We start from the raw sequence: 24,927 nt of genomic DNA on the forward strand, positions 1-24,927 counted from the left end.
ATTTTGTTAAAGGCCCCGTTATAAAAACTTTATCACACCTCGTATAACATAGATTTTGCTACAGGATTATGTGAAGCAGGGCTGCAGCAGCATCTCCTCCAGAGTGACACGCTCCTCAGGGTTTACAGCCAAACAATCCTTAAAACAATCCTTGCAGTCTGAGAAGAGAGAGCACAGAGAACAAAGAAGAGATTGGAATGAATCTATGGTAACATACAAGGAACACAATACTGCACACGATTAGTACCAAAACTCAGGTACTGTATTTACACTAGTGTAGTAGAGTGGAGGCTCGAGAAAAGTGTTGTGATAAGGCTACCTGGAGAATTTCACCCCAAGAAGTTACTAAAGCTAAATGTAAATTTAGTAAGATGGCACAGGTTCGTAAAAACCACGGGGCCAGAGATGGTTTAAGGTTTGTAAAAAGAACAAAGTACTTTTTAAGAAAAACAGTTAATGCAACAAAATGAATTAGTTTAGTTTAGTTCATTTTGTCGATCAGCAGTTGTACAAAAAAAGAAATCAAACCAAATATATTCCAAAATAAATATGCAAAATAAAGTGATTCATGACCAATAAGTAATAAACCTTCCTCGCCAACAGGAAGAACAAAAGGAAAGAAAAATGACATAAACAAAAACAGAAGAAAAAAAAAAACAAAAAAAAAAAAACAAGGAAAGTGTGATTGAGAAGAAGCAGTGGGAAGCACAATGCTTATTCAAACTGTCCCTTTGTACCATTACCTCTGTAGAGCAGAGCTAGTCTACAACACTGTGAACTCAATAGTAACAATTATACAGTAAGATATCCCATGTTATATGCCCCTATGCACATACATACCACACATACCGCTACATGAATGCAATATGCAGTGTAATCAGTTTGTGTATGTATGTACAGCACATCTACATCCACACCCTTACCTACGTACACCTACACCTACCTACAGTGCATATACACACCTATACATACATGCCCGCCTGTACACAACCCTAAAAAAAAAAAAAAAAAAACAAGAACAAAACCTTATACTTCAACTAATGTAGTATTGTACTATAAAAACACCGCACATGCACCTATGAAAGCTGCACCCCCTCATCCCTGTTTCTATTAAAGATCATCTGTTTATATTTGTTTTTAAACTGTCTGAAGTTTGAACATTGTTTAAGTTCCACATCCAGTTTGTTCGACAGTTTTACTCCACTGCTTGATATGCTAAATCTTTTCATCATTGTTCAAATACTGCGAATTTTGAAATTTAATCTCTCAAATTATACCGACCTTCTCTATCATAAAACATTATCTGTAAATTCCTGTTTCTGGCTTTGTACATGAAGCATTTCATGTACAATTTATCTAAGGGAAAGGAAAGGCCTTAACCCACACGTGTTCTGGGGGGTCCTTATAATATATCAAGCAGAAAATGTGTCCTCCCCCCCAGCCCCCCCACCAGATTTTGGTTTGTTGCCTCAGGGCAACAAGATGCTATGAGGGTACTAAAACACCAAGGTTTTCTATATTATTTAATAAGTGTAATGAGGAGTAAACAAGCAACAAATACATTAGAAGAAGTTTTAGTTCAACAACAATTTCATAAAGTTTTCTTTCAACAAACAGCCACAAATGGTTTATCAATTAGCGCATTAGAGATTAGCTGCAGTGTGTGTTTTTATTTCTGAATGTGTGTTCCTGCAGGGTACTGAATGACTCTGTGAGTCTGTTTTTTTACAAAGCGCAGTCTGTATTATTCTGTATGGAACCTCATGAAACAGTTGCTGGTGGATGTGAAACAGAGGTGGGCGTCACGTTTTTGGCACTCGGCTTTCGGTGTACCTCTGCAGCCTGGTACCTTGCATCTCCCTTTCTTTTCATCCATGACCATCCAGACGCACATCAGGTACCAGAATAGGTGTAGTGGGTCCTCTTCTCCTCTTTTCTTCGTACTCTGCAGCAATTGTGGAACTGGGACAACCTCTCTTACGCTCCAGATTCTTGCCACTTTTGCACAAGCTTTCTGCAATATACAACTTGAACGTATAAAGCCTGATCTGTTCCTCTGCTCTCATCCCAGCGCTGCTGCAGTCTCTCTTGTAGAGCAGCCAGGCAGCCACGATGGTCATGTCGATGAAGTGGAACATCAGCCGGTGGTACCACTTCTTGGACCTGATTTTGTTGCAGTACAGTGCAATGAGAGAGTCCAGCAGATCCACTCCACCCATATTCTTATTGTACTCTCTCACCACAGCAGGACAGGGAACTTTGATGATTTTTTTTTGCTTGCCATCCCACCTATCAACGTCAGTGACCGGGTGTGCTCCAATGTAATTACTGAGAAGACTGATTGAACGGTTATCATACCACTTCACAGCATGCAAGGTGGTTTCTCCAACTATGACCGTCTTCTGTTCAAAAGATCCAGGTCCAGTTCTCTTCAACTCAGCATCACACATCAAGTTGACACGTGGCAGTCTGTTGCTACGAACAGTACCAGTACAGTGAATTTCCTGCTGAGCAAGTGTGAGCATGAGAGGCACACTCGTGAACCAGTTGTCAAAGAACACCTTGTAGTTCTGCTGTTTGGGTATTGGCTGGGCCAGGCGGAGGACAACGTTGCCACTTGATCCTACATCTGGCAGCTCAGGGGGTTGCACAACTCTCCCTGTGTAAATCTCAAAATTGTGCGGGACACCATCAGAGCCAGCCAAGACGAGTATCTTGGTTTTGCTGGCAGGTATTGCTCGAGTCTATTTCTTCCCTTGAAAGGGACCATCTGCTCATCTACAGTCAACTTCTCAACCATTGGGATCATCTGCAGCTTCGATGTAAGATGAGTGACAAGTGGTCAGATTTTGTGGAGTGGATCAACATTGTCTCCTTGTCTCATTTCATTGTTGTTGAAGTGCAGGGATTTTTTGATGAACTCCCATCTGTTTAGTGGCATGGTGTCAGCTACCTGGGACACTCGAGTGGCTTTGTTCCAAAACATGCGGGTGCCTGGTAAACCAAACAATGACACGTACACTGCTCTACCCATGAATTGCTCCAGTTCTTTACTAGTGAGGTTAAGGGGCTTGTTAGTGTCACATTGAATGGCATATAAATTTGACTGCTCTACAAATACTTCCAGAATGTCTTCAGAAAAAAACATCTTGAAATATTCGTAGGGGGATTTGATAGTGTCTGATTTTGGAAGGCTGGCCTGCCATTCTGGGTAAGCAGTGGTGTTGGTACTGTGGGGTGTTCTCCAACGGGGTAAGACAGAAACATCTTCCTGTGATACTATATCATCCTCATTTTCCTCTTGCTCCACAGACTCATTGTCATCAGGCAGGCCATCTGTTTTCAAAAGAAACCAGTAAGCATAAAATTAAAACAGGTCATATACACACACACACTAACATGTTCATTCCATTCAGTATGTTACTCTACTGAATGAATCCTTATCTCCTAACTCTCCCTCAAACCTGATTCTGGAGTCCACTCTTCCTCACTGTCTGAAGGAATGAGCCTAACTACTTCATCATGTTCTTTACATCCATAAAATGTTCCTGCATCCATTTCCTGTGAGTAATAGTAGATAGTACAGCAAAAAAAAATTGATTATGTTGATTACTATGCATCCCTACACATCTCCATCCATGAGCATGTTATAGTTCATACAAAAGTGGTCTAACTGCACAATGTTGCCCTGAGGCAACGAATGAAAAACTGCCATTTTAGTATATAAATTAAGACAAAAAGTGTCTTTACTCAATCAAATATGCTTCTTCACTTATTCCTGCACATCAGATATTTTTTATACAAAGTTATTTAAATTTAAACATGTTAAAAAGTGAAATTTATCTTACCTTCTGCTAGCAGTGTGTCCAAGTCGGCTGTGGTCCCAAAAAGGACTGTTTCACCCCAAAACGAAAGGTCAAATCCACGCCCAGCTCAAATTTCATTGGTCACAGACTTATCATTTATCACACTTTTAATGTGATGTTTTATTTTAAAAAATTTAAAGGGGTGGTGTGTGGGCCAAAAAAGTGGTTTGTTGCCTGAGGGCAACACCATGCCATAGAGGGTTAACATTCATTTAAAGAGACAATGTATTTAAGCTTTAAAATTCAAGTTCAAACACTAGGCAGAGGCCACATGCAGAGACTACACAAAGGAGTGCCAGGTGTGCTCCCACTACTCACCTTCAGTGCAGCAAAACCAAACCCACAGCAAACGGTGCAGTCTATAGTGTCCCTGTGTGTTAAGGTGCCTAGCCTCTGCACATTAGCACTCCGCCTGAGAAACAAGAAATAATAAAAACCAAATAAACAAAGCAAAAGAATATAATGTAACCCAATAAGCAAATAGAAAATAATTATCATCAAAGCAAAAATGCAACATAACCCGGTTGGTTAGAAACAAATTCAAATAAATTAAAGAAATTAAATGACTAAAGAAACCAAAACCTAGAGAGAAATCTAAACTAAAGGCAAAATCAAGAACAAAAAAGGTCAAACTAAATCTGTGAACCAAAATAAATGTAAAGAATAAAACTAAACAAATGAAAAAAGGTTAAACTAAGCTAAAACAGGTGCAAGCTAAAAGTAAACTATGCTTAAAAAGAGGGACAAAACCTAAAAAGGAGGGGGAAACACCATTTACAGCACTCACAGTGCATATTTAAAATGTATTTTAACAAAAGGACAGTCGTAGACCAACTCACCACAGGATGTCAGAAACTAGCACCAAAACCCTTCACATGGGATACAGCACATGGACAGCCACAGCAGGGACAGGGACAGAGCAGGAGGCAGAGAGACAAAAGCACACAGGTGTCTTATATAACCTGACCCTGATTAAGAGGAGTTAGGAGGGGCGGGCTCAAGGCTGCATTCAGCAGCTCTACCTAGACCAGGGGAGTATTCCCCACCACATATACACTGGGTCTAGTGCAGTGGTGTCCAAACTGTTCCACAAAGGGCCGGTGTGGCTGCAGGTTTTTGTTCCAACCAATGAATAGCACACAGTGTGACCAATCAACTGTCTGAAGACTGAGATCAGTTGATTAAATGAGTCAGGTCTGGTGTGCTGCTGCTTGGTTGGAACAAAAACCTGCAGCCACACCGGCCCTTTGTGGAACAGTTTGGACACCTCTGGTCTAGTGTGTTCTCTCCCCTGGTGGCAATGTCCACATATTGGGCAGAACAGATGTAAGACTTGCCAGGTTGAAATATCCGGCTTTTATAAAGAAGGTGTCAGGATGATCCTTCTGCTGCTCTCTGATGTCGTAGAGCTCTGCCATGGCCTCCTTCACGTTAGCAGTCAGCCTGCAGGACTTAGGTTAAGAAAGAACTTGTTTTCTTCTCTTCTGTCCCAACTCCCTACACAGCAGCGCTCCCTGCAGGCCACTTCCACGCCTCAGTGTGAAGGAAAAGACCTTAGACACCACACTCCATCCTCAGAGAGCCTTTGAGGACACTGAATACCAAACAAAGCAGGAAAATACAGTGCAGATTTTATTTAATTTATTTTTTATTTCAGCTTAACTGCTTCAAACCCAGGTCAAATTAGATTCTTTTACAAGCTATCCTCTGGAGAATATTATTAAAACTGCTTGTGTTTCACACAAACACACACACGTTGGCTGCGAGGTAAGTGTCTCTAGACCAGGGATCGGCAACCTTAAATACTCAAAGAGCCATTTGGACCATCTCCCACAGAAAAGAAAACACCTGGAGCCACTGCATATAACTTAACAGGACGTTTTCCACAGAGCATTCTGGTATTTTAACTTCCATTCTGGACGCTCTCACAAATCAGAATAGAAAGACGGGTGGATGGAGACTTTTATTGAAGTTGTACTCCTTTACAGTTTTTGCAGCATAGTTGCAAAACAAACATAAATAGTAACTTTGCACACCTGTTTTACAATGTTATTGCTATGGAGAAAAAAAAAATATGCTTTTTATTTCATGTTCTGTCAGAACAAAACCAAACTGCAAATAAAACACTGTCTCAGAGAATGACGTTTCTGACTTTCTCTCCTGAGCCCAAAGAAGATTCAACATATGAAAATACTTTTTTTTCTTTAGAACTCAGAGCTTCACAAACCCAAGAACACCAGACAACCTTCAGACAACCTTAAAACCAAAATAACTTTCACATTAACCCTCCCCACGCACCTCAAAGTACATTACAAAGCTAGAAACAGGTTTTGATTTCCGAAAGAAGTCGCTTTAAATTCATTTCTGTGGATGTTTGATATGTTCAGACAATAAATAAAGAACAACATGGCTTCTTCCTCTGTGTTTCTGTTACATGGCTCTTCACTCATCAGATCAATGCATCAGTGTCTAGAAACACAAACCGTCAGTCTTGAAAGCAATATGTGCTGCTCCTGTGTGTCGTGTGATGAAAGTTACATGACCTTTCTGGTTCCTGTGTATGTCTGCAGTGTATTTCATCTCAGTGTCTGTGTCAACAAAGCACCTGATGAGGATCTAATAGGCTGATGTTTCCCAGGGAAGTGTACCAAAAATGGGCAGTGGTGAGTGGTGAGACCCAATAAGATCAAATCAATCTGTGATGCAGTTATTAGAGTAAAGGTGTGTTCGTGTAGCTTTCATTTTCCTAATTGTGATCTCTTCTTTTTTAACACCACAACGGGCTGTGTAAAGATCTGAAGAAATGCACATGTTCACAGTCTCTCAGAGAGTTAGATGAGAAGATCGATGTCAGTCTCATGTTTATGTTTCATGGCGCCTCCTGGAGTTTCCTTGTAAACAAATAAAAGTCATATTTATATCCAGTGTTTCTCATCATAGTGCACTGTGTGCATCCTGGAGCTTTTCAGCACATATCCAACAAATCCAGGGCCCTCTCACAGATAAAGAGCTCCGCAGCACTACTAAAGGTCAAAACCTCCACAGGGAACCTTTAAATCTTAAACTAGAACCTGAAGTGGCTTAGCTTAGCTTAGCATAAACAGTGGAAACAGGGGGGAAACAGCTAGCCTGTCTCAATCAACAGCTCAAAAATCCACCATCTATCATCACCTCTAAAACTGACAAACTGTATCTCATTTCTTTGATCAGCACAGAAACAGAAAAGTAAAAACAAGTTGTGGTTTTACAGAGAGCTACGTGCTGAAACTATCTCTCGCAACCTGGAGTCTTGTTGTGTATGGAACAAACAAACAAAATAAAATGTAAATTATTAATATTATGAGCTTTTGTTAGGCATATTTTTGAACTTTGGCCAGAGCCAGATTATCTGCTCCAATCCAATCAGCTGATCTAGCTCCCTGCAACAAAGTGAATAAGCACATTTCACTATTTTATCAAAATAGCTCAGCACCCCGCAGAGATTTCAGCTGGGCATCAGAAAACGTGCTACAGGAAGTCATTTTTATCTCAGTCAACAGATCAGTGCGTAGTGAACTGAACTGTGTTGAACAAAAGGGTGCAGCCTTTTCTGTCCAATCAGAAAAATACTACGTGTGAACACAGCTTTGCGTTTTGGAGGAAGAGGTAGAACATGTGTGAAAGCACTGTGCCGTACTAGTGGGCTGCACCAGGGCCAACTGTTTGGATTTTTAATATTCTATTTGTACTTAAATACAGGATTCACCGCAATGTCACAGTGGGTTTTTAGCCTTTGTGTTTACTCACAACATATCTGGTCTTGAGAAGGAGGGACAAAACTTGTATTTGACAGTTTATCTTTGATTTGTTTACTTCTGTGAGTGAAGTGACCAGAATAAACTACAGACTTCTTTCTGTGGAAGAACTACACGGCCTGTGTTCTGTTACAGACACACCTGTCGTTGTAAGTTGACAGGATGGGTCTTCTTTTAGGGGGAAATCCTACTGAACACCACTGAGATTTGACTTGAATGATGTACTGAAATGTTCTGAATGAGTTTTCACCATATGCCTTTAGAAAGCGCCTGATCTCAGAGACAAGCCAGATAACTGCCTGTTCTCTAAACAATAAAATATCTGGTTCCGAATTTCACCCAGAACAGAGTGGAATCAACAAAGAACCGTGTTATGATGAGTTCAAAACATGCAACTTTCATGACGTGTTAAAACTCTACATGTGTGATGTGCATCAAGTATCAGCTGAGGCAAATGTTTGTGTTTACAACAGATGGAGTTCACAGCGTGTTGTGTAGCTATGAGTGGGCAGTCAGTACATCAGGAGACATCACTTTAATTCCAAGAGGCACTCACAACAACACAGTCACTCAATCAATGGAACAGTTTTCAAAGCTGCATACACGTGTCTTAAATGCAGTCATCACCTGAGATTAATTCTTGCATGCTGTTAAAAGCGATGGTCCTCTGTTTTTCTTTTTGATGTTTTTGCTTGTAACATCTGAAAGAAATGTTTATAAATAAATAGAAATAAAATTGGAAGACTTTCTTTCCCCAAAACTATGATTATTTACAGCTACTCTGAACCCCTGAACAACACATAACAAACACAGACTCTACATGTTGCTGGACCAGAATCAAGAAGCTACTGTATGATTGTCATTAGTGCAGGTTGTGCTGTTACAGTTGCAAACATTTGATTTTTTTTTTTTTTTTAACATACACTACATGACTGGTAGAAAACACAGCTGTACTGTATGTGCTACATGTGGCGCCAAAATACAGACAACATGAGGGGCCACATCAGGAGCATCAGGAAAGTCCCCGATGAAGACCTGAAGCCCGATCTGATAGCTTTTCCCCTCAGCTACTGAAGAGAGGCAAGCAGGACAAAAGGTGTTATTTCTTTTCAAACTGTTTAAACCATCTGTTTTCATTCAGATCTGGAGCTCTGTGGTTCAGGCTGAGCTGAGTCAACAGCCCATGTGGACATGCTAACTGGGATCTGTGCAGGAAAGCAATACTGTTGTCACGCTCATTACAAATTCTTAATACTCCATAAATTTTGTGAAATAAGCACAAACTCAAATGCAAATTATGTATGCTGTGGACACTGCTTATGCAAACATGTAGTTACTGTCCACCCATGTAAACTAATATTAGCCCAAATATCAACCTGCAGCTGCTACTCTGCCATGCAGTTAAAACTCTGCGGCCAACCCAGCAACCCACTGAGGCTGTCATTACAAACCTGAAAATAAAATGTCTGGATGAATGAATGACGGTGAAGCAACTTTGTTATCTAATATTAGTGGAGTGAAAACTGGCATGTTGTTACCCAAAGATGGTTTATCCTCTGTAATAAGGACACGCTAACGCAGCGTGTTATCAGGCTAACAAGATGGCTAACATTTACCACGAGACTGGCTGGAATTCAGGTCAGAGCACAGCTGAGCAGTGTTTGCTCCGTGCTCGGGTTGTTTAGCTAAAGCTTTGTTTTGGCTCAGTGAAATGTGGAAAATGTTCAGTTAAAATAAACGTTACTAAACAGACACAGAACCTGAGTCTTCTGAGCTGAAAGCCAGCTGAACTCTCCAACTTCCACAGCTTTGCTTTCAATGGCTTTACCCCAGTGTCACAATCCTGTTTACTTTATCAGATATATTTGTGTGAGGAAAATATTTTTCTTGTTAATCATACACAGAGGCGGAGCTAATGCTAATTTCACAAAATTTCCTGAGACTGTGCTGTATCTGACACTCAGCCCTACTCCCCAGATCGGCTTCTCCTTCATTCTTTCAAAAAAAAAAAAAAAGACTGAATTCTGGCCACGGACATTTCCTAAATCACTGCTGAAACCAGTCAATTCACTGACTGGGACTCGACTCCTCGTCCACAGGCAGCAAACTCCTTCAACTGTCACTGCTCCGACACCAGCAGCTGTGTTAAGAAGCTGAAAAGAGAAAAGTTCCAGTATTTTTTGGGGGGGAAACTGCTCTGATACTCGTAACTGCGTTCTGTGGGAGTACAGTGTGATCGGGTTGGAGGGGGAAGTTGTTCAGATCAGCCAGACATCATTCTTGCAGGAGTGTCTCCCTCCAGTCAAAGGTGTGGTTTGGTCCATGTGTGAGGGGGAGGATGGGAGGGTCCACTAACTGCCACACCCCCGTGTCTCCCTGCTCCTCACAGGAGCAGAAGCCCAGGTACGGGATCTGAGGACCAAGCAGAGGAAGTAATGGTTAGTGTCAGGGAGAGAAATTCAAAGAAATGACTGATGCTTTTTGGATGAGCGAGTAGCTTCGAGCTGAAGTACTTGAAAAGGTGTAGCTGAATGTGGCTGTTTTATTGTATCTAACCGCTCTGTCATTATTTGCATGAAGCTGCACTGCTTGCTGGTGGCTCTTTAGACACGGTGCTCTGCAGCCATCTTGTGGCATGAACAATAAAACAGCTGAACCGTTTAATTCTAATTTTTTTGTGAACTGAAACTTTTATTTGATGTTAAATACTTCTACATGAGGCTGTTGTAAAGTGTTTTTTTCAGGAGTGAAGTCAGGAGTGGAAAAGCCTCTCAAAAAAGTACAGGGAGTACTACTACTACTGCTATTACTACAAATGTAGTAGTAACATTAAAGCATACATATGCCCTCATGTGCAATCCCATCAAAATGGAAACATATTTAGTCCTCATTATACTGCTGATTGAAGCCAGTAGATGTCCAGTGTCTGTATTTTAGTAACAAAGTCAATTTACTTATTAATAATAACAATAATAATAATAATAATAATAATAATAATAATAATAATAATAATAATAATAGAGTTTTGAGGTACTTCTATAGTTTTGAGGTATCATTCTATACCACTTTATATTTCTGCTCCACTACAGGAGAACACTGAACTTCTTACTTCACTACATTTATCTGACTGTGTAGGTTACTAGTGATAAATATTTTACATACCAAAGGTGAAAAAAATCAGACAGGAATTCAGTTATTCAATTATTTTTGTTTTGAACTTGTTTCAAGAGTTTTCGATCGATAGAACTTTTTCTAAACATGCTGATTTAACTTTATATCTGAAATATTCTGTTCAGTTATAAACAGAAATGTCTTTATAACCAAATAAAAAGCTTCTCACACAATAATACTCCTGTGTAATGGATGTAATGCTTTTAGAGGGGCTTCTCAGCATAATGAGCACAATACTTTTGATACTATATGTCTACTTTTATTACACATTTTGAATGCAGGACCTTTAGTTGTAAGGGAGCATTTTTACACCGTTTTTTTTGTTTATACAATGTTGGTGCTAATTAACTGTCGAAGTCCAGGCCAGAAGAAACAAATCTTCTTCTTGGTTAAAATCTGCTCAGGTGAGAGCGACTGTGGACGGTGTTGAAGCAGGAAGAAGGAAAACAGCTGCTGTGTTTAAAGAGCTTTATTGATCTCAATGCATCAAAACAGACAGCAGGCCGGTTAATGAAGAAGCAACAGGTCGCTGTGTCTGGCTGAGGTCAGCCAGCCTGTTGCTGGGAGCACTCTGTTGCCATGACAAAATGAGTTGTTTAGGTTTGTTCTGTAATATGTCTGCTGCCCCTCAAGCCTCATCCTGCATTCAACCAGTCAGCTCCAAACATCAGTTCATTCTACCTTATGACAGATTATCTAATGTACTAGAAGGATCGTTAGTGAGTTTGTGGATGAATGGTCTGTCACGGTATTTGAGTATCTCTGCCCTTTGTTTCTGTCTTGTATGTTTATATACTGTATGGACATACTGGGATGGCAGGAATTAGTGCATTTAATTGCATTATGTGTATTCATTGATTTACTGTTGTTGATTAAAATGCCCACATTAAAACAACCCAAACAAAGAAATCAAGTGAGACACAGTACACACTGGCATAGGTATTTCCTCTGTATAGATGCATTTACTGTGTAATTAAACAAAAACATTAGAAGGACAGTGTTTTAGCTTTGTGTCTTTAGTAAGTGATTGTCATTGTTTTTTATTGTTGTGTGAATTTTGCATGCCACAATAAAATCAAATCGCAACACAGGAAGCACAGTGAAGCTGTGCATTGCATTTGAAAAGGTATTTTTCTTTTGAAGCAGAAGGTGCCAAAATAAAAAAATGTCTTTGGTTTTATTTTTATTTAAGAATTTTAAACTGTCCGTACTTTCCTGACCACATTGTGTTTGGTGGTTTCAGAATAAACAGAAACAACACAAAAAAAACAAGTTTGTTTTGTTAAAAATAAAATGCAGACAAACACTGAGGCATCACTGACCTGAGTTACAAAAGCTTGCAACTCCATTTTCTCACTAATGAGCAACTCAACAAAGAACCATTATCTAAAGAGGAAGTTTAGTCTGGTAGGGATTCAAAAGCACCAGAAACATGATGGCAGGAGTCCCCAGTCTCCCCACTGCTCACTCAGAGAGGTCAGACTGGACAAGCTGGAGACTGAATGTAATTTTTTGTGATATAAGTACAACTTGTTTGACGCAGCACATTAATTCAGACCAAAGGTCAAACTGGACATTTATTTCCTTCAGTGTGGTTGTGCACGCTCCTTTCATTTATACATGAAAGGAGTTTATCCATCTCACCCAAATGCTTTACACATCCAGCCACGATAGGAATGAGGAAAGGAACTGAGGGAACCAGATGGAAGTCATGATGGATGGATAGAGAACTGGGATGTACAGAAGAAGAAAAAAATCTGATCAAAAAGGATGCAGCTAACAGACCTTTCGGACGACTTGGATGAAGTCCTTGGCGCTCTGTGGGCTGCGGCCCTGCAGCTGGCGTGTGCAGGCCTCTAAGGAAGACGCGTGGGCTACAATCAGCACGTTGTTTCCTACGGAGAGTGGAAACCCAGGCAGGATGCAGCATCACCAGTGGATAAACACATGAGAATGTGAGAGTTCACCTACACAAACTCAACAACCTCTTCGTAAAGCTCCAGCAGCTCTGCGGTGTTTCTCTTACCAGTGTTTTTGCAGTCTGACAGGATATCTTTGGTCACTTGGTAGCTCCGGCTCATGTAGTTCTCATAGGATTCAGACACAGTGAGCTTGCTGACTGGGATCAGAGGTCTAGATGGAGACAAATACTAATTATAAGAAAATCAATGGCACGTGTAAAAACTGTGTTGCAAATTTAGCAAAGAAGTTCACTTCTGTTGAGTGCCTTTGAGTGGAGACGTTTGTTGGAAGTGCACCGTGGTTTGGGCTTGTTGTTTTCAGAGGAAAAGATGACATCTGACATCCTTCATCCAATACACAAATAAAACTATAGCTACAAAAGAGGACATCTCTGCAGGGCAGGCAGAGTTGATAAACAACACAGCTGCAGCTGCAGGTAGAGCATATAAACTGTACACTGCACAAATATATACTGTATATACAGGATGTCCAATCAGAATCAGGACATTCTACTCAAACAACACCCAGACAGACAACAGGTAATGCTGAAAAGAAAAAAAATCAAGATGAAAGAATAATAAGATCTGATACTGCATATGATATGGCACAACTTTTTTAATGTCAATGACCTTTGGGCTCTGTATGCACTAAATTCTGCGTCGGTAGAGGAACTGGGCAGGAGTTTAAAGATTTTAAAAACGGCAAAAGCCAAAAAAATGATAATGAAAACACCCACAGTCAGGGATCAAAGGCCTTTATCATGGAGCGAGATTAGCGGCTTATCCAGCTTTCTCTGGGCTTGGCTCAAGTTTTCTGGTGTCATGAGGCTGGCTCACTTTCCACCAGAACAGATCACCATGGTAACCTAAGCTGCGGGGGGTAACCTGCTCCAGAGCAAATTAGCTTCAGAAGGTCACATCAAAATCTTCCAACAGCGTGATTACCGACCAATCAGATCACTGGAAAAAAAAAAGTGCTGCCTCATTACTACAGGATCATGACATGGAGCAGCAGAGACATTGTTTGTTTCTTCCATTATAATTATGTCAGAGATAGAAGAAATGTTTTTTTGCACTAGCGTGTCCTTAGTTTCAAACAGGACTTGTAAATGGCCAAATAAATGGAAATTTGCTGCATGCTAATCACAAACACTGTTAATTAGCTCAGTAAATTACAAAGCCAACATTTCAGTCAGATACAAAAGAACCTATCAGGCATTCGTTTCTTTTTTTCAGGCCTTTTTTGATCAGTAGCACAAAGAGCTTTACTTTACAGTTCTGTGATGAGATAATGAACCAAGACACATTTAACTCAAAAGCCTCAAACCTGTTGTTTTGTTTTTGCATGACACAAACAACAATAGCTGAGTCATTTGTATCACCTGTACATTGTGTCCACACTGAAGTGGGCTGCAGCCAGGTCAGACGGAGGTATCCACGCAGGCAGCGAGTTCCCAGAAACCCACTTGGTCCATTCAAAAAGCCCTGGTTCCACTCTCACCTTCAGTTTACCATCCTGCTGCAGTCCTGTTTACACAAACACAACTCATCATAGCTGCGTACAACAAAAAACATCAACACGACAAATTTAACAAATCTTTCTGTGACAGTTCAGGGATCAGTGAGTGAATACTGGAGAATCCCCGTCCCATCATATTTCTTACCTTTCAGGATGTTCTGTGCAGTCTGAACACATCGCAGAGAGGGAGAGCAGTACACAAAGTCTATCACTGTGTTACTCTCTAACAGGGCCTCACCTGGAAAAGCACATATTTAGCACACGCACATTTCATAAACAAAACGGCAGACTGCTTCCTGGTTCTCTAACACCAGGCGTAAGACTTCACTTAGATCTATACAGGTGACATACCCACTAGTCGAGCCTGTGTGGATCCAAACACAGTGAGAGGAGTGTCCATGTCATAGTCTCTCTGTCCCCCCCACAGTGGCAAACTGGGGGGCATGTTCAGATTGGAACGTACATATCTACCTGCCGAACAACAAATACACACATTCTCAAATGTAAGGATTCTGTGTGTACAACGAAATTCTTCTCTGCAGCTTTTTCTGTCGTCTCAGTGAAGATGTGACCGGCTTAGTTCACATGAGCTGTGGGCTTCAGGGTGGGAGTGCTCACCTTTGCTGTCTGAGCAGAGGGAGAGCCAGTGTTTGCCAAATACCACATCCATCCTCTCACCGTGCCGGCAGACGAAAAGTGTTCGCTTGGACTGCCGAGAGTGACTACCACTGATCCGCAGGACCTGCTGGAAATAAAAAAACGTCAATAAATTACAGGGCTTTGTGAAAACCTGTATTCACAGCCCCATACAGGTTTAATGTAAAAACAATACAGGTATTGCGTGACGTCTGAAAACAGTTATCAGCTATGAACACCTGCATTGGATGACAAATGAGACTGAGGGTGGGTGTGTCTCCAGGACTCGTGTTGTCAGGGCGTCGGCTGTCCAGCAGGCCATCAAACATCCCTCTCTCCTTACTGGTCTTGTCACTGGGCCCACAGCTGAAGAATGAGTGGGAGCTGTGGTGGACAAGGAGAACAGGAGATCAGAAACAAACTGGATCATTTCTTTCTCCTGGCAATTAAGAAAAGTTGATCCATGGAGTATTTATAACCAAATATATCTGCAACTAATCTGACTAATAGACCACTAACTCACAGCTGCTTCAGTACAAGTGTGTGTTAGGGACTTGAAACTCCAGTTAAACTAAATAAATACAGTATAATGGCAGTATTTCTGGTGTTTGTCTTAAATGTAATGAGTCCCAAAGAACTCGTATCCATTGTTTTTTTGGTGTGTGTAAAATAATTATTAAAATTGCAGTTGGAATAATGTGAAAATGAGATCTTGAAAATAAATCTTGTTTGTTAAAACTTCCTTTAAAACCTCAGGTGTTAGTTTACTTACAAACTCTGGCTCTTAATTTGAGACCAAAAAGGTTTAACTTTACTGATATACATTGTAATATTACAAACAAGAGTAAGAGTGTGTGAGGTGCTCTGCTCACCCATGGAAGACCCAGGTGTCGGACTCATCGGCCAGGCTGACGTAGTTCTCAGGCAGCAGGCCGGACAGCCCGGTGGCCAGCGAGGTCCCGTACACCCAGCCCTCACTGGTGCTAGTCTGGTCCACTGGAGACATGAAGACAAAATCCCCAGGAACCAGCTCTAGCTCATCCTCATTCTGAGGCATGTAGGGGTACATCACCCGCAGGGTCTGCACAAGTGACATGTAGAGTTTCCAACACTTATAACAAACGCTTGACACACATCAACATGTATTGATGCAGTTGATCATCTGTTATCTTAAAACATTCATTGTTAGAAAGACGAATAGCTACCTCATGGTTAGCAAAACGAATGTCCCGGGAGAACAAGACAGCCAGCCAATCACAGCCCAGCTTGACTTCGATGCCCTTGGCCAGTTTCTCCAGTGATGGGAGGTGATCGGCGGGGAAGTTGTAGGCCAGTGTTACATGGAGCTGCTTCTTGTGAGGCTCCACGTGGACTTCTGGATGAGACGGGATAAAGGAAATATCATCTGCTGTTAAAACCCACTGTCCATCAGTGTTAATATTATGCCACAGAGATCAACTGTGCCATAAAAAATACTGGTGTTTTTGTGGGATTGCAAGTAAACAGACACACTACATATTGCTGGAGAGATATAAATTAGAACTGTACATAATCTCCTTATGAAAAGTTTTATTTCTTATTTTGTATTAATTTATGATCTTAAAATAATTCACCATAAATTCTTATTATTTCTAAGTAAAAATGAACCTTCCCAATGTCCCTGCACTTTGTACTGTACTGTACAAAGCACAACACATGCCCCTGTGTCCTGCCCAATCAGGATCTGACTTTGACCAGTTACCAGACAAAAACATGATTGGTGGGTCTTCTATAATTTTGTAGAAGGCCTTGCCAATACTGGGTGCACAGTGGGTGGAGCTATTTTGGGAATCCCAAGTCAAAGTCCCATTCATTTTTCCCACAGACAATGTCGTCTCACAGATGGAACATGTTTATGGCTTGGATCTGGATGAAACCCTCCTGATAAAACATCAGGGCAAAACATGAAGGACTGCAAACTATCTGGTTCTCTGATTCTGAAAAGTCAGAATTCAACAACTACGGCACCATTTTGTTCTCAGCTGTAATGAGGAAAGAGGAAAATCACTTCCAGCCAGCAGAGCCTCACACTCTGCACCTCTGTACAAGCTTTGGTCCATGTACCTCTTTGAGGGAACATGCATCTCATAAACACATTAAGAAGCTGCAGCAGGGTTACTCTGCACAACCTCTCCTCGTTTCCATGTCTGATTTTGATGACACACTCTAATTTGTCTCTTTACCATGAAGCAGAAATATGACAGCCCACTAAGCACTAACACCACGGCTTCTAATCTGATTTGGCACTTAGCAGCCTGCTATACCATTTGGCAGTCAGTCTCATTATCATCTGTGTTTAAAAACAGTTACAGTGACAGAAGGAGTGAGAGCTTCAATAACCCGACACGACCACCATCCACTGATGCTGATATACTCTAAACACTCTACTGCAAACAGTGATGAAGAAAGACAGGTGAAGATGGGGCAGATAGAAGGGAAGACATGCAGTTAAGACCCCAAATGCGTTCCAAACCCAGGGCATTGTGGGTATATATATATATATATATATGGGGAGCGCCCCTTATCCCTAATGCCTGCGGTTCCCACCTGCCTTCCTAGCAGCGTCCGTGGCAAAGTCGGCTGCGAACTGCTTGAGGACGTCGGCCACCTGCTCCTCCACAAAAAGACCAATGAAGTTGGAGGATGTGTAGAGCTCTAGGGGCAGCGGGCTGGGAAATCGACCCCGCCACTGCTGTACGGTGGCCTGGAGGGCCTCACATAGAGCTTCTACTTTGTGGTCTGCACACTGTGTAGAAGGAAAAAGATATAAACCCTTTTAATACGCAACATTGCTGTTTTCATGTGTCTGCTGAAGTGATGCTTTTCGTTGTTCAGACAGGTGTTTATTAAATAAATATTTGCATTGTGTAAATGCTCATTACTGCTTGATTCAGATATGAAGGGGCATTTATAGAAAGAACAACACGGCTCGTGTAACATGTGGCAGCTGGTGAACAAAGGGAGCGATGTTACTGTTCCCGAGCAGCGGTGAGTGGGAAAGGTGCAATATGAAGGAAGAAAAGTGTTTTAAGTTCCCTGAAAAGCTGCTGCAGGGATGAATTATAAACATCATGTAGCTGCTGAAACCATAAACAGCAGAACACTGTGCTTCAATATCTTACAATATCTTAAATGTCCCTGTGGAGTGTAACACTAGTAGCAATGTTTTTGTATCTTGTATGTTTTGTATCTCGTGTTCGTATGGTACACGTGACGAGGATGAGCATGTAAGAGATGTGATACACATTCCTGCCACCACTTTCAGCCTGTTCCACTAATTTACAGTTGACAGAGTTTATGTGCAAAGGAAATTAGCAATGCACCAACATGTGTACAGTAAATAACGAGGAAACCTGTATGTAAACAACGCAGGAAAGATACGAAGATACACACAATATGTTTAGGTGAGTAACACTGAATGTAAACATAACTCTGTTTAGTTTGCAGTTCCTCTTGAAGTTGGCACTCTGGTGTTCCTGTTTGCTCACACGCTGTATTAGCAGTGTGTGAGCTCGACTCACCATGAAGAACTGGCAGAGAGTGATATGGGGGAAAATGTTATGGGCTTTGTTTTTGCCACAAGTGACCCGGCTCTGCTGCCAGAAGTGGGAGAGCTGGTTCTGTAGTGGTCCGCTCGGTCGCAGGTAGAGGACGAACTCTCTGGGCAGAGGGTCGTCCAGGAACGGGTCGTCCACGTGGGAAAACAGCCTGTTGGAGAGATGGAGGTGAAGGGAATAAAAGAAAGGTATCAGGTCTTTGTACAGTATTGTGCTGTGTCTTTATGTCTTTATTTTCTGTTTAATGTTTAGTGCCAAAAGAGTTATTCACTTGTGGCAGAAATAAAACCTTAAAAGTTGAATTTGAGCCCTACAGCTCGTTTAATATTCAAACATTTTCTGTTTTGAACTGAGATTTTGGGACAAGAAACTTTTCCGCCTCGTCTGCTTGTTTGCCGGTAACATGGTTCTCCCCTGCAGCAATGACAGCAGTGACTGAACGAATAAACTCTTTGACCTTCACTCAAGAGTTCAGAGGACCTGATCTGCTCTACAATCATTTCGAAGCACTAAAAGTAAAGTTTGCAGGAGGACTTTAATTGGATGAACCTGACGTCTATGACAGAATTCAAGACAACTGGAAACTCAGTGGTACATTTCTCCATCCTTAATCATCTCTATTCTAAGGCTCCTGTTAACCTTATTTTAGTATTATTATAATACGTAATAAATGTTTAGAATAAGAAACATTTAGTGATCCTAGTTTTGTTTTTTACAGGTTTATGTTCTTTTTAAACATTTATTATTCCAGGTATTGCCACTGAGTTTGCTTTCCGCTGAGTGAAAGGCTCTAAGTTTTATGGATCGACTTCTAACACCCTTCTACAGCAGAGGGCAGCATAACACACATTTTTTCCCCTTGGCTTGTGCTGTGTATATGTGAATGTACTGTATACACATTTGTTGTTTAAACTTACCAGTCACATGCTGCTTGCACACTGCGACCTCCTGTTGATACCAGAGCTTTCAGTCTGTAAAAGAGCACAACAGAGCAGAAAAGAAAATTTAATTTAAGACCTCAGCAACACTGTGACTGTTCATCTACAAATTACTCATGGACTGTTTATTATAAAATGTGTGCAGTGACAGCTTATGACGAGCGCGTGCGATGTGGCAGTGAGAAACCCGTACACTTCTCTGTGTGAACGAGTTAAGCAGCAGAGGCACGCACTGTTCTCTTTCTCTGTACAGTCGTTTGTATCCTCGGGACTTTTCTGGCAGCAGATGGCAAATAAAAGGAGGACTGTTATGGTTCCACACCTATGTGGAAACTCTGACTACAAAAACAGTTAGAGATGCGAGTGAGGGCTTTAAAGGAAGGAGAAGAAAATATGGACAAGATTCAAAGTTGTTGACTGAACAGAAATGCCGCTGGAGCTGGGTACAATGTCACTGGAAAACCAAAACTGGTGAATTATGCAGGGTTTTTTTCTGGTTTGACTGGCTGTAGAGAAAATCTAAATAGAAATTCAGCAGCTGTCGTCTCAGACAGAAAAACATTACGGTGTCAAATGGAAGTGCAGTCTTTTTTCTCTCGCTGTGTACTAGTTACAGCTCAGAGAAAACTGCTTTTGGCAGGAGTGGAAGTAACAACCTAGATTTTCTGTCACTGCTAAAATTACAACGAACAGCGTTTGTATGCGCTTACATGTCGAAACATTTGTTGAAGTCATTAAGGCTTTTATCTTAAGTTTACACAGGTTTATTTAAGTTCACGACATTTTAACTTCAACACCCGGTGCAAACATCACATCAGACACTGGTCAACAGAGAAATGCATTTCATTTTACAGCACAATAATTGATTTTGAACAAACAGTGGAACAAGCTAAAAACCCAACAATGACATATTATCACCTCGTGAAGTTCTTTTCCATGACTGTGTAAGCAAACAGTTGCCTATTTACACATTCAGCAGACACAGAGCAGCATTAGCATTCATCTGGAGTCACATTTGTGTCCACCTGATGAATTTAAGTCCAATATTCACTCTACTTCTAATTCTGTTTTAGTGTTGGTGAACTCCAGAGGGCAATATCTGGCTCTTTAGCTGCTAAATGTTCCACTAGGTTCACCTAACTTATCTGCTTCAGTGCTGGGCCTGTAGCGTATTTGATTAATATTATTAGCTACGTTAGCTTTCCAGACAACCACAGCAGTTTAAATTGTGGTTTCTTTAAACTTTTTTTGAACAGCAAAAATTTTGATTTGCCATAGCAGGAAAAGCACAGTTGTATTATATATTATGTATTGTATATGCCATTATATATTATATATACTGTTCATTAATAAGGAAATGTTTTTTATCCATGCACAAACGTGCCATGGCTTTGGGCAGGATGAAGTAAGTCTGTTGTTCGGCACAACAGTCAGGTGCATAGTTTTCTTTTCAAATAAAATGTACCTGTTTTAAAGGAATAACACTTTCATTTAAGCGCAGTATTCTTACAGTTCTTTCCACTCCCATCTTGACTCAAAAGGTCAGAGTGTATCAATGAGTAATTGTAAACGTATCTCAAACCAAAAGTCACAGTGTGTGTAAAACGCAGATGACTGGTTAAAAAGGTCTGAGGGAGGAACAATATGGATCACAGGTCGGAGGAGGTGGCAGTTCCTCATAAGCTTCTGCAATGCAGCATGAAAGATGATACACAGACTGTGTAGGAAGACATTAACGTTGATTCCTTACACAGGAGGAGTTATCATAAGTGTGAGCAAACCACAGAGGGGTGACTCCTCTTAACCATAACTAGGGCTCGGGGTAACTTGTGAAACAGTGATTCATCTGCATGTTGTCAGTAAAGAACCGTCATCGTGCATATTAAGAGCGCCTGCTGTTAATTGTGTGTTTACCACTGGCTTGCTCACAGAGAGACAAATACAGAATGTTTCACAATAAAACAGAGAATAGTGGGAATGCTAAACTAAGTGTTTAGCATTCCCACTATTTAGTTACTGGGCTGAAGACAAATGTCTCAATTTTCATTTTGCCACAGCAGCTACATAAGTTTTCATTCACGAGGTTGTGTAACGCATTAACAGAGATTAAAGACCGGTGTAAAAGAAAGAGGCACAGAGAACAGAGACTCATCCATTCAGGCCTCCAGTTTACCTCAGCAAAACCTGGAGGCCTGGCTGATAAGGAGGAGAAGGAGCAACACATCAGATTATTCATATTAGAGCCACAGAATCTAATTAGCCACCACTCAGAAGATAAGAACTCGTACATGCTAATGTGGTTTGTTCTCTGGGGAGAGCGCCGGCTTCCTCAGCACGGTGAGAGATGCTGTGCCTGTGGGATGGGATGGGACGGGTGGAGGTGCATCAGTGTGTGTGTTTGCATACATACATGTGTGAATTAATGTATGCATGCTGACTGTATGTACCAGGCTGGATCATCACATGTCTTTGAAGGCTTCGGCTGATATGCTTGGACTCTCTAATTTTGAATTTACTATTTTAAACATAATTGGAAAAAAAATGCAGTGTTTTCACCAGATTGAATCGTATCAGTGTGAGAAACAGCCTGATATGATTGTGGATTTGATTGGTAATTAAGATGCAGTTTTCAGCAGCAGACAGTTGTTTTCAGTTAGGTCTGATAAAAACACACTATATGCTACCTGAGACTGTGCTTTGAACATTATCATCAAAAAGAAAACAAAAAAGTTTCAGTCTCACCTAGGAAAGCACCTAGTAACAACTCCAGCTAAGGACAAACCTTAGCTTTTTTTTTTGTAGAGGAAAGTTGGCAGCATTGCCCCGCGAGCACGAGGCTGGGCTTTCCCTCCACTGGCACACCTCTCTATGTGTCGCATTCAAGTGACCATACGGCAGCAGACATAGATGTGAATGAGCTTCTAATGTTCTCTATGAGGGATCATTTTACAGGTAAATATATCTATTTGCCTTTAACTTATGTGTGTGGTGATTTTGTCAGACAACATCACTATTTTAAAATCAGGATTTTAGCAGCAGCAGCTTGGAAAAGTCACTGTTGGTTAATATGTCGTCTTAATGAGCCACGTTTCAGTCACTATTTCATACCTGTTCTGCTGTCTGACAGCAGAAACACACAATATGTAAATGAGAACAGCAACTTTTAGCTACTTTCCAATGAAAGTAGTTGTTTTCAGCGGTTCCATCCTCAATTTCGCACATTGACCATCCAGGCATATACTGGGTTTACACTAGTCTTGTTTAAAACCATTGTTTACAAAGTGCTTCAACATTATCAACACACTTAGAAACAACACACAACAGAAGCACATATAAATAATAAATACAAGTTTGAATTAAAACACAATGATGCTCATAGGTACACACACACAATCAATAGGGAAAATTTAAACCATGAGAAAAAAAAGAAAGACAATAAAGGACATGACATAAAAGCACATCTATAAAAGTACGTTTTTAAAGGAGATATAAAAGTGTGAACAGAATCTGTGAGCCTCAGATCCTCTGCCAGGCTATTTCATAATCACAGCTCCCTGAGTGAAAAGGCCCGGGCCCCCTTTGTTCGAGCCAGAGATTGAAAGTTGTCCATATTCACACAAGATGCAAATCATATCTATCAAGAGAAGAAAAAAAAAAGCACCCTGACTGTTTTCATGCAACTTCACCACAGTGAGCTCAGTAAGCAGCAGTTCTGACCACAGCAGAGACATCAAGAGTCCGCTTGCTGGTGCGCTGGCGGCAGCTTGGGGTTTTATGAAGCTGTGTCCCACAGGTGTAGACCTACATACCACTGCATTTGTGTGTGAGAGAATCAGAAAGAAGGAAGAGAGAGCGCGAGGTGGCAGCGGGAGGAAGCTGTTTAAGGAACACACACCAAACAAACAGTAAATCAAGCCAGCGATGAAGAACATAAAGGAAAGCTTTGCTGCATGCCGAGTAACACCTTGGTTACGTTTAGCATTAATGATGATCGGTTATCTGACACGAACACATCAGGCTTTCACAACCATGTGAGAACTGGAAAGAAGAAGTGGTTCCTGTGATGCACATGTCATTCACCACGTTAGTCAGTGTGTAAGGCAGAAAGCACAGACACACACACACACAACACAGGCAGACAGCCACTACTTGTAGATACTCACACAAATGCAGTTCCACTTTGTGTATACAGGAAATATGAAACACTGAAACAATGACAACCCCGTTTACAGTCCACATCTCTGAAAGGAGGCAGAATATGTGTCATTCCTTACAAAGAAATATTCATTATCTAGATGCTACATATCACAAGAGAAACAACGTTGTATTTACAAGCTAAATTTGTCTGGTTCCTTGTGTGTCATGACAACTGTAGAGCTCAAAAGAAAAGGAGCAGATGGAAAAAAAATGCTGTCAGAAGAAACTATAAATAACTATTAGTGTGAATCAAGCACATTACACACAGTGAGCTGAGAATGTTAGCATGTCTGGCTAACTAGCTCACTCGGCACAGTAACATTTTCTTGTAAATAAATGATTAATGTGATATCAGTGTCTGATTTCTACAACCCAACCATTCACTAAACCCCTCCACTGAACAGCGACTGTCCAATACAGGCCTGACGATAATCAGCATGTGAAGAGTTTTGAGCATGGGGTGATTGCAAGCGTTAGCAAGACCGGCTAACTAGCTTACTACCTGAAGTGGCAATCTAGCCCAGTGTTACTTCCATGGCAAGACATATTTCATGTCAGTATTTCCAAAAAAAAAAAAAAAAAGGCCGGTCCACCTAAATGCAGCTACATCAGAGTATTCAGTAATGGCCCTGCCTCTGTCCTGCTCTCTTGGGTTTGAGGAAGTTTAACTCCAACAAACTCAGACAAACTTGTGAAACACACAGTTTGACATACAAACGATAAATCATAGATCTAATCTCTGTCTTGCTTCTGTATGTTTGCATGTAACAGTCTGATCTTATCTTTTCCTTTGTCATATTCATAAAACCAGGACTGACTAGCTCTACACCACAACACAAAAACAATGTTGTCGCTTTATTGCCACATCTTCTAAATTTGCTTTGATCAGCTGGTGGAAGTGCTAGCTTTAGCCTTTTAGCGTGATATCACATGTTGTCATCAAATTATGTCGATGACTACAAATCTTTGACCGGTGCAGCAACAATAATAAGGGGTCGAGGCTGAGTGAACGATCAGCAGAGACGCAGTGTTGTTGTTGAAGAACAGTCTTTGGTATGACACATAAAGTCATACTTTTTTCTTTTTAAAATAAACAGCACTGAGCAGTTGCACAAATGAGCGCAATTCTTTAGACATCATCATAATCATCAGTAAGTGCATAATCTCCTAACGAGACGATGCATGACAATCCCCCAACGCCAGCATCCAGGAGTCACAAATGTGGTGGGGGTTGTTAGCACACAAGCTG

General features: G+C 41.0%; 1 protein-coding gene across 2 annotated transcripts in view; it reads right to left on the reverse strand.

The window, feature by feature from the left end:
- Nucleotides 1-8,492: 8,492 nt before the first annotated feature.
- ubash3bb (ubiquitin associated and SH3 domain containing Bb) overlaps nucleotides 8,493-24,927 on the reverse strand; it is a 42,796-nt gene continuing 26,361 nt past the window's right edge. Inside the window, exons 2-14 of one of the 2 annotated variants that reach the window (XM_041046833.1) lie at nucleotides 19,461-19,514; nucleotides 18,508-18,694; nucleotides 17,534-17,732; nucleotides 16,153-16,322; nucleotides 15,820-16,028; nucleotides 15,187-15,331; nucleotides 14,930-15,053; nucleotides 14,663-14,782; nucleotides 14,457-14,549; nucleotides 14,175-14,319; nucleotides 12,858-12,964; nucleotides 12,617-12,726; nucleotides 8,493-10,072 (exon numbers count right to left, since the gene is read on the reverse strand). In XM_041046833.1, coding sequence (XP_040902767.1) covers nucleotides 9,935-10,072; nucleotides 12,617-12,726; nucleotides 12,858-12,964; nucleotides 14,175-14,319; nucleotides 14,457-14,549; nucleotides 14,663-14,782; nucleotides 14,930-15,053; nucleotides 15,187-15,331; nucleotides 15,820-16,028; nucleotides 16,153-16,322; nucleotides 17,534-17,732; nucleotides 18,508-18,694; nucleotides 19,461-19,514 — 1,801 coding nt within the window. In that variant the 3' untranslated portion in view covers nucleotides 8,493-9,934. Of the gene's footprint in view, nucleotides 10,073-12,616; nucleotides 12,727-12,857; nucleotides 12,965-14,174; nucleotides 14,320-14,456; nucleotides 14,550-14,662; nucleotides 14,783-14,929; nucleotides 15,057-15,186; nucleotides 15,332-15,819; nucleotides 16,029-16,152; nucleotides 16,323-17,533; nucleotides 17,733-18,507; nucleotides 18,695-19,460; nucleotides 19,515-24,927 lie in introns of both variants that reach the window. The other variant, XM_041046832.1, reaches the window with a different exon arrangement.

This window comes from Toxotes jaculatrix, chromosome 9, assembly GCF_017976425.1.
Source record: "Toxotes jaculatrix isolate fToxJac2 chromosome 9, fToxJac2.pri, whole genome shotgun sequence".
Lineage (NCBI taxonomy): Eukaryota > Metazoa > Chordata > Actinopteri > Toxotidae > Toxotes > Toxotes jaculatrix.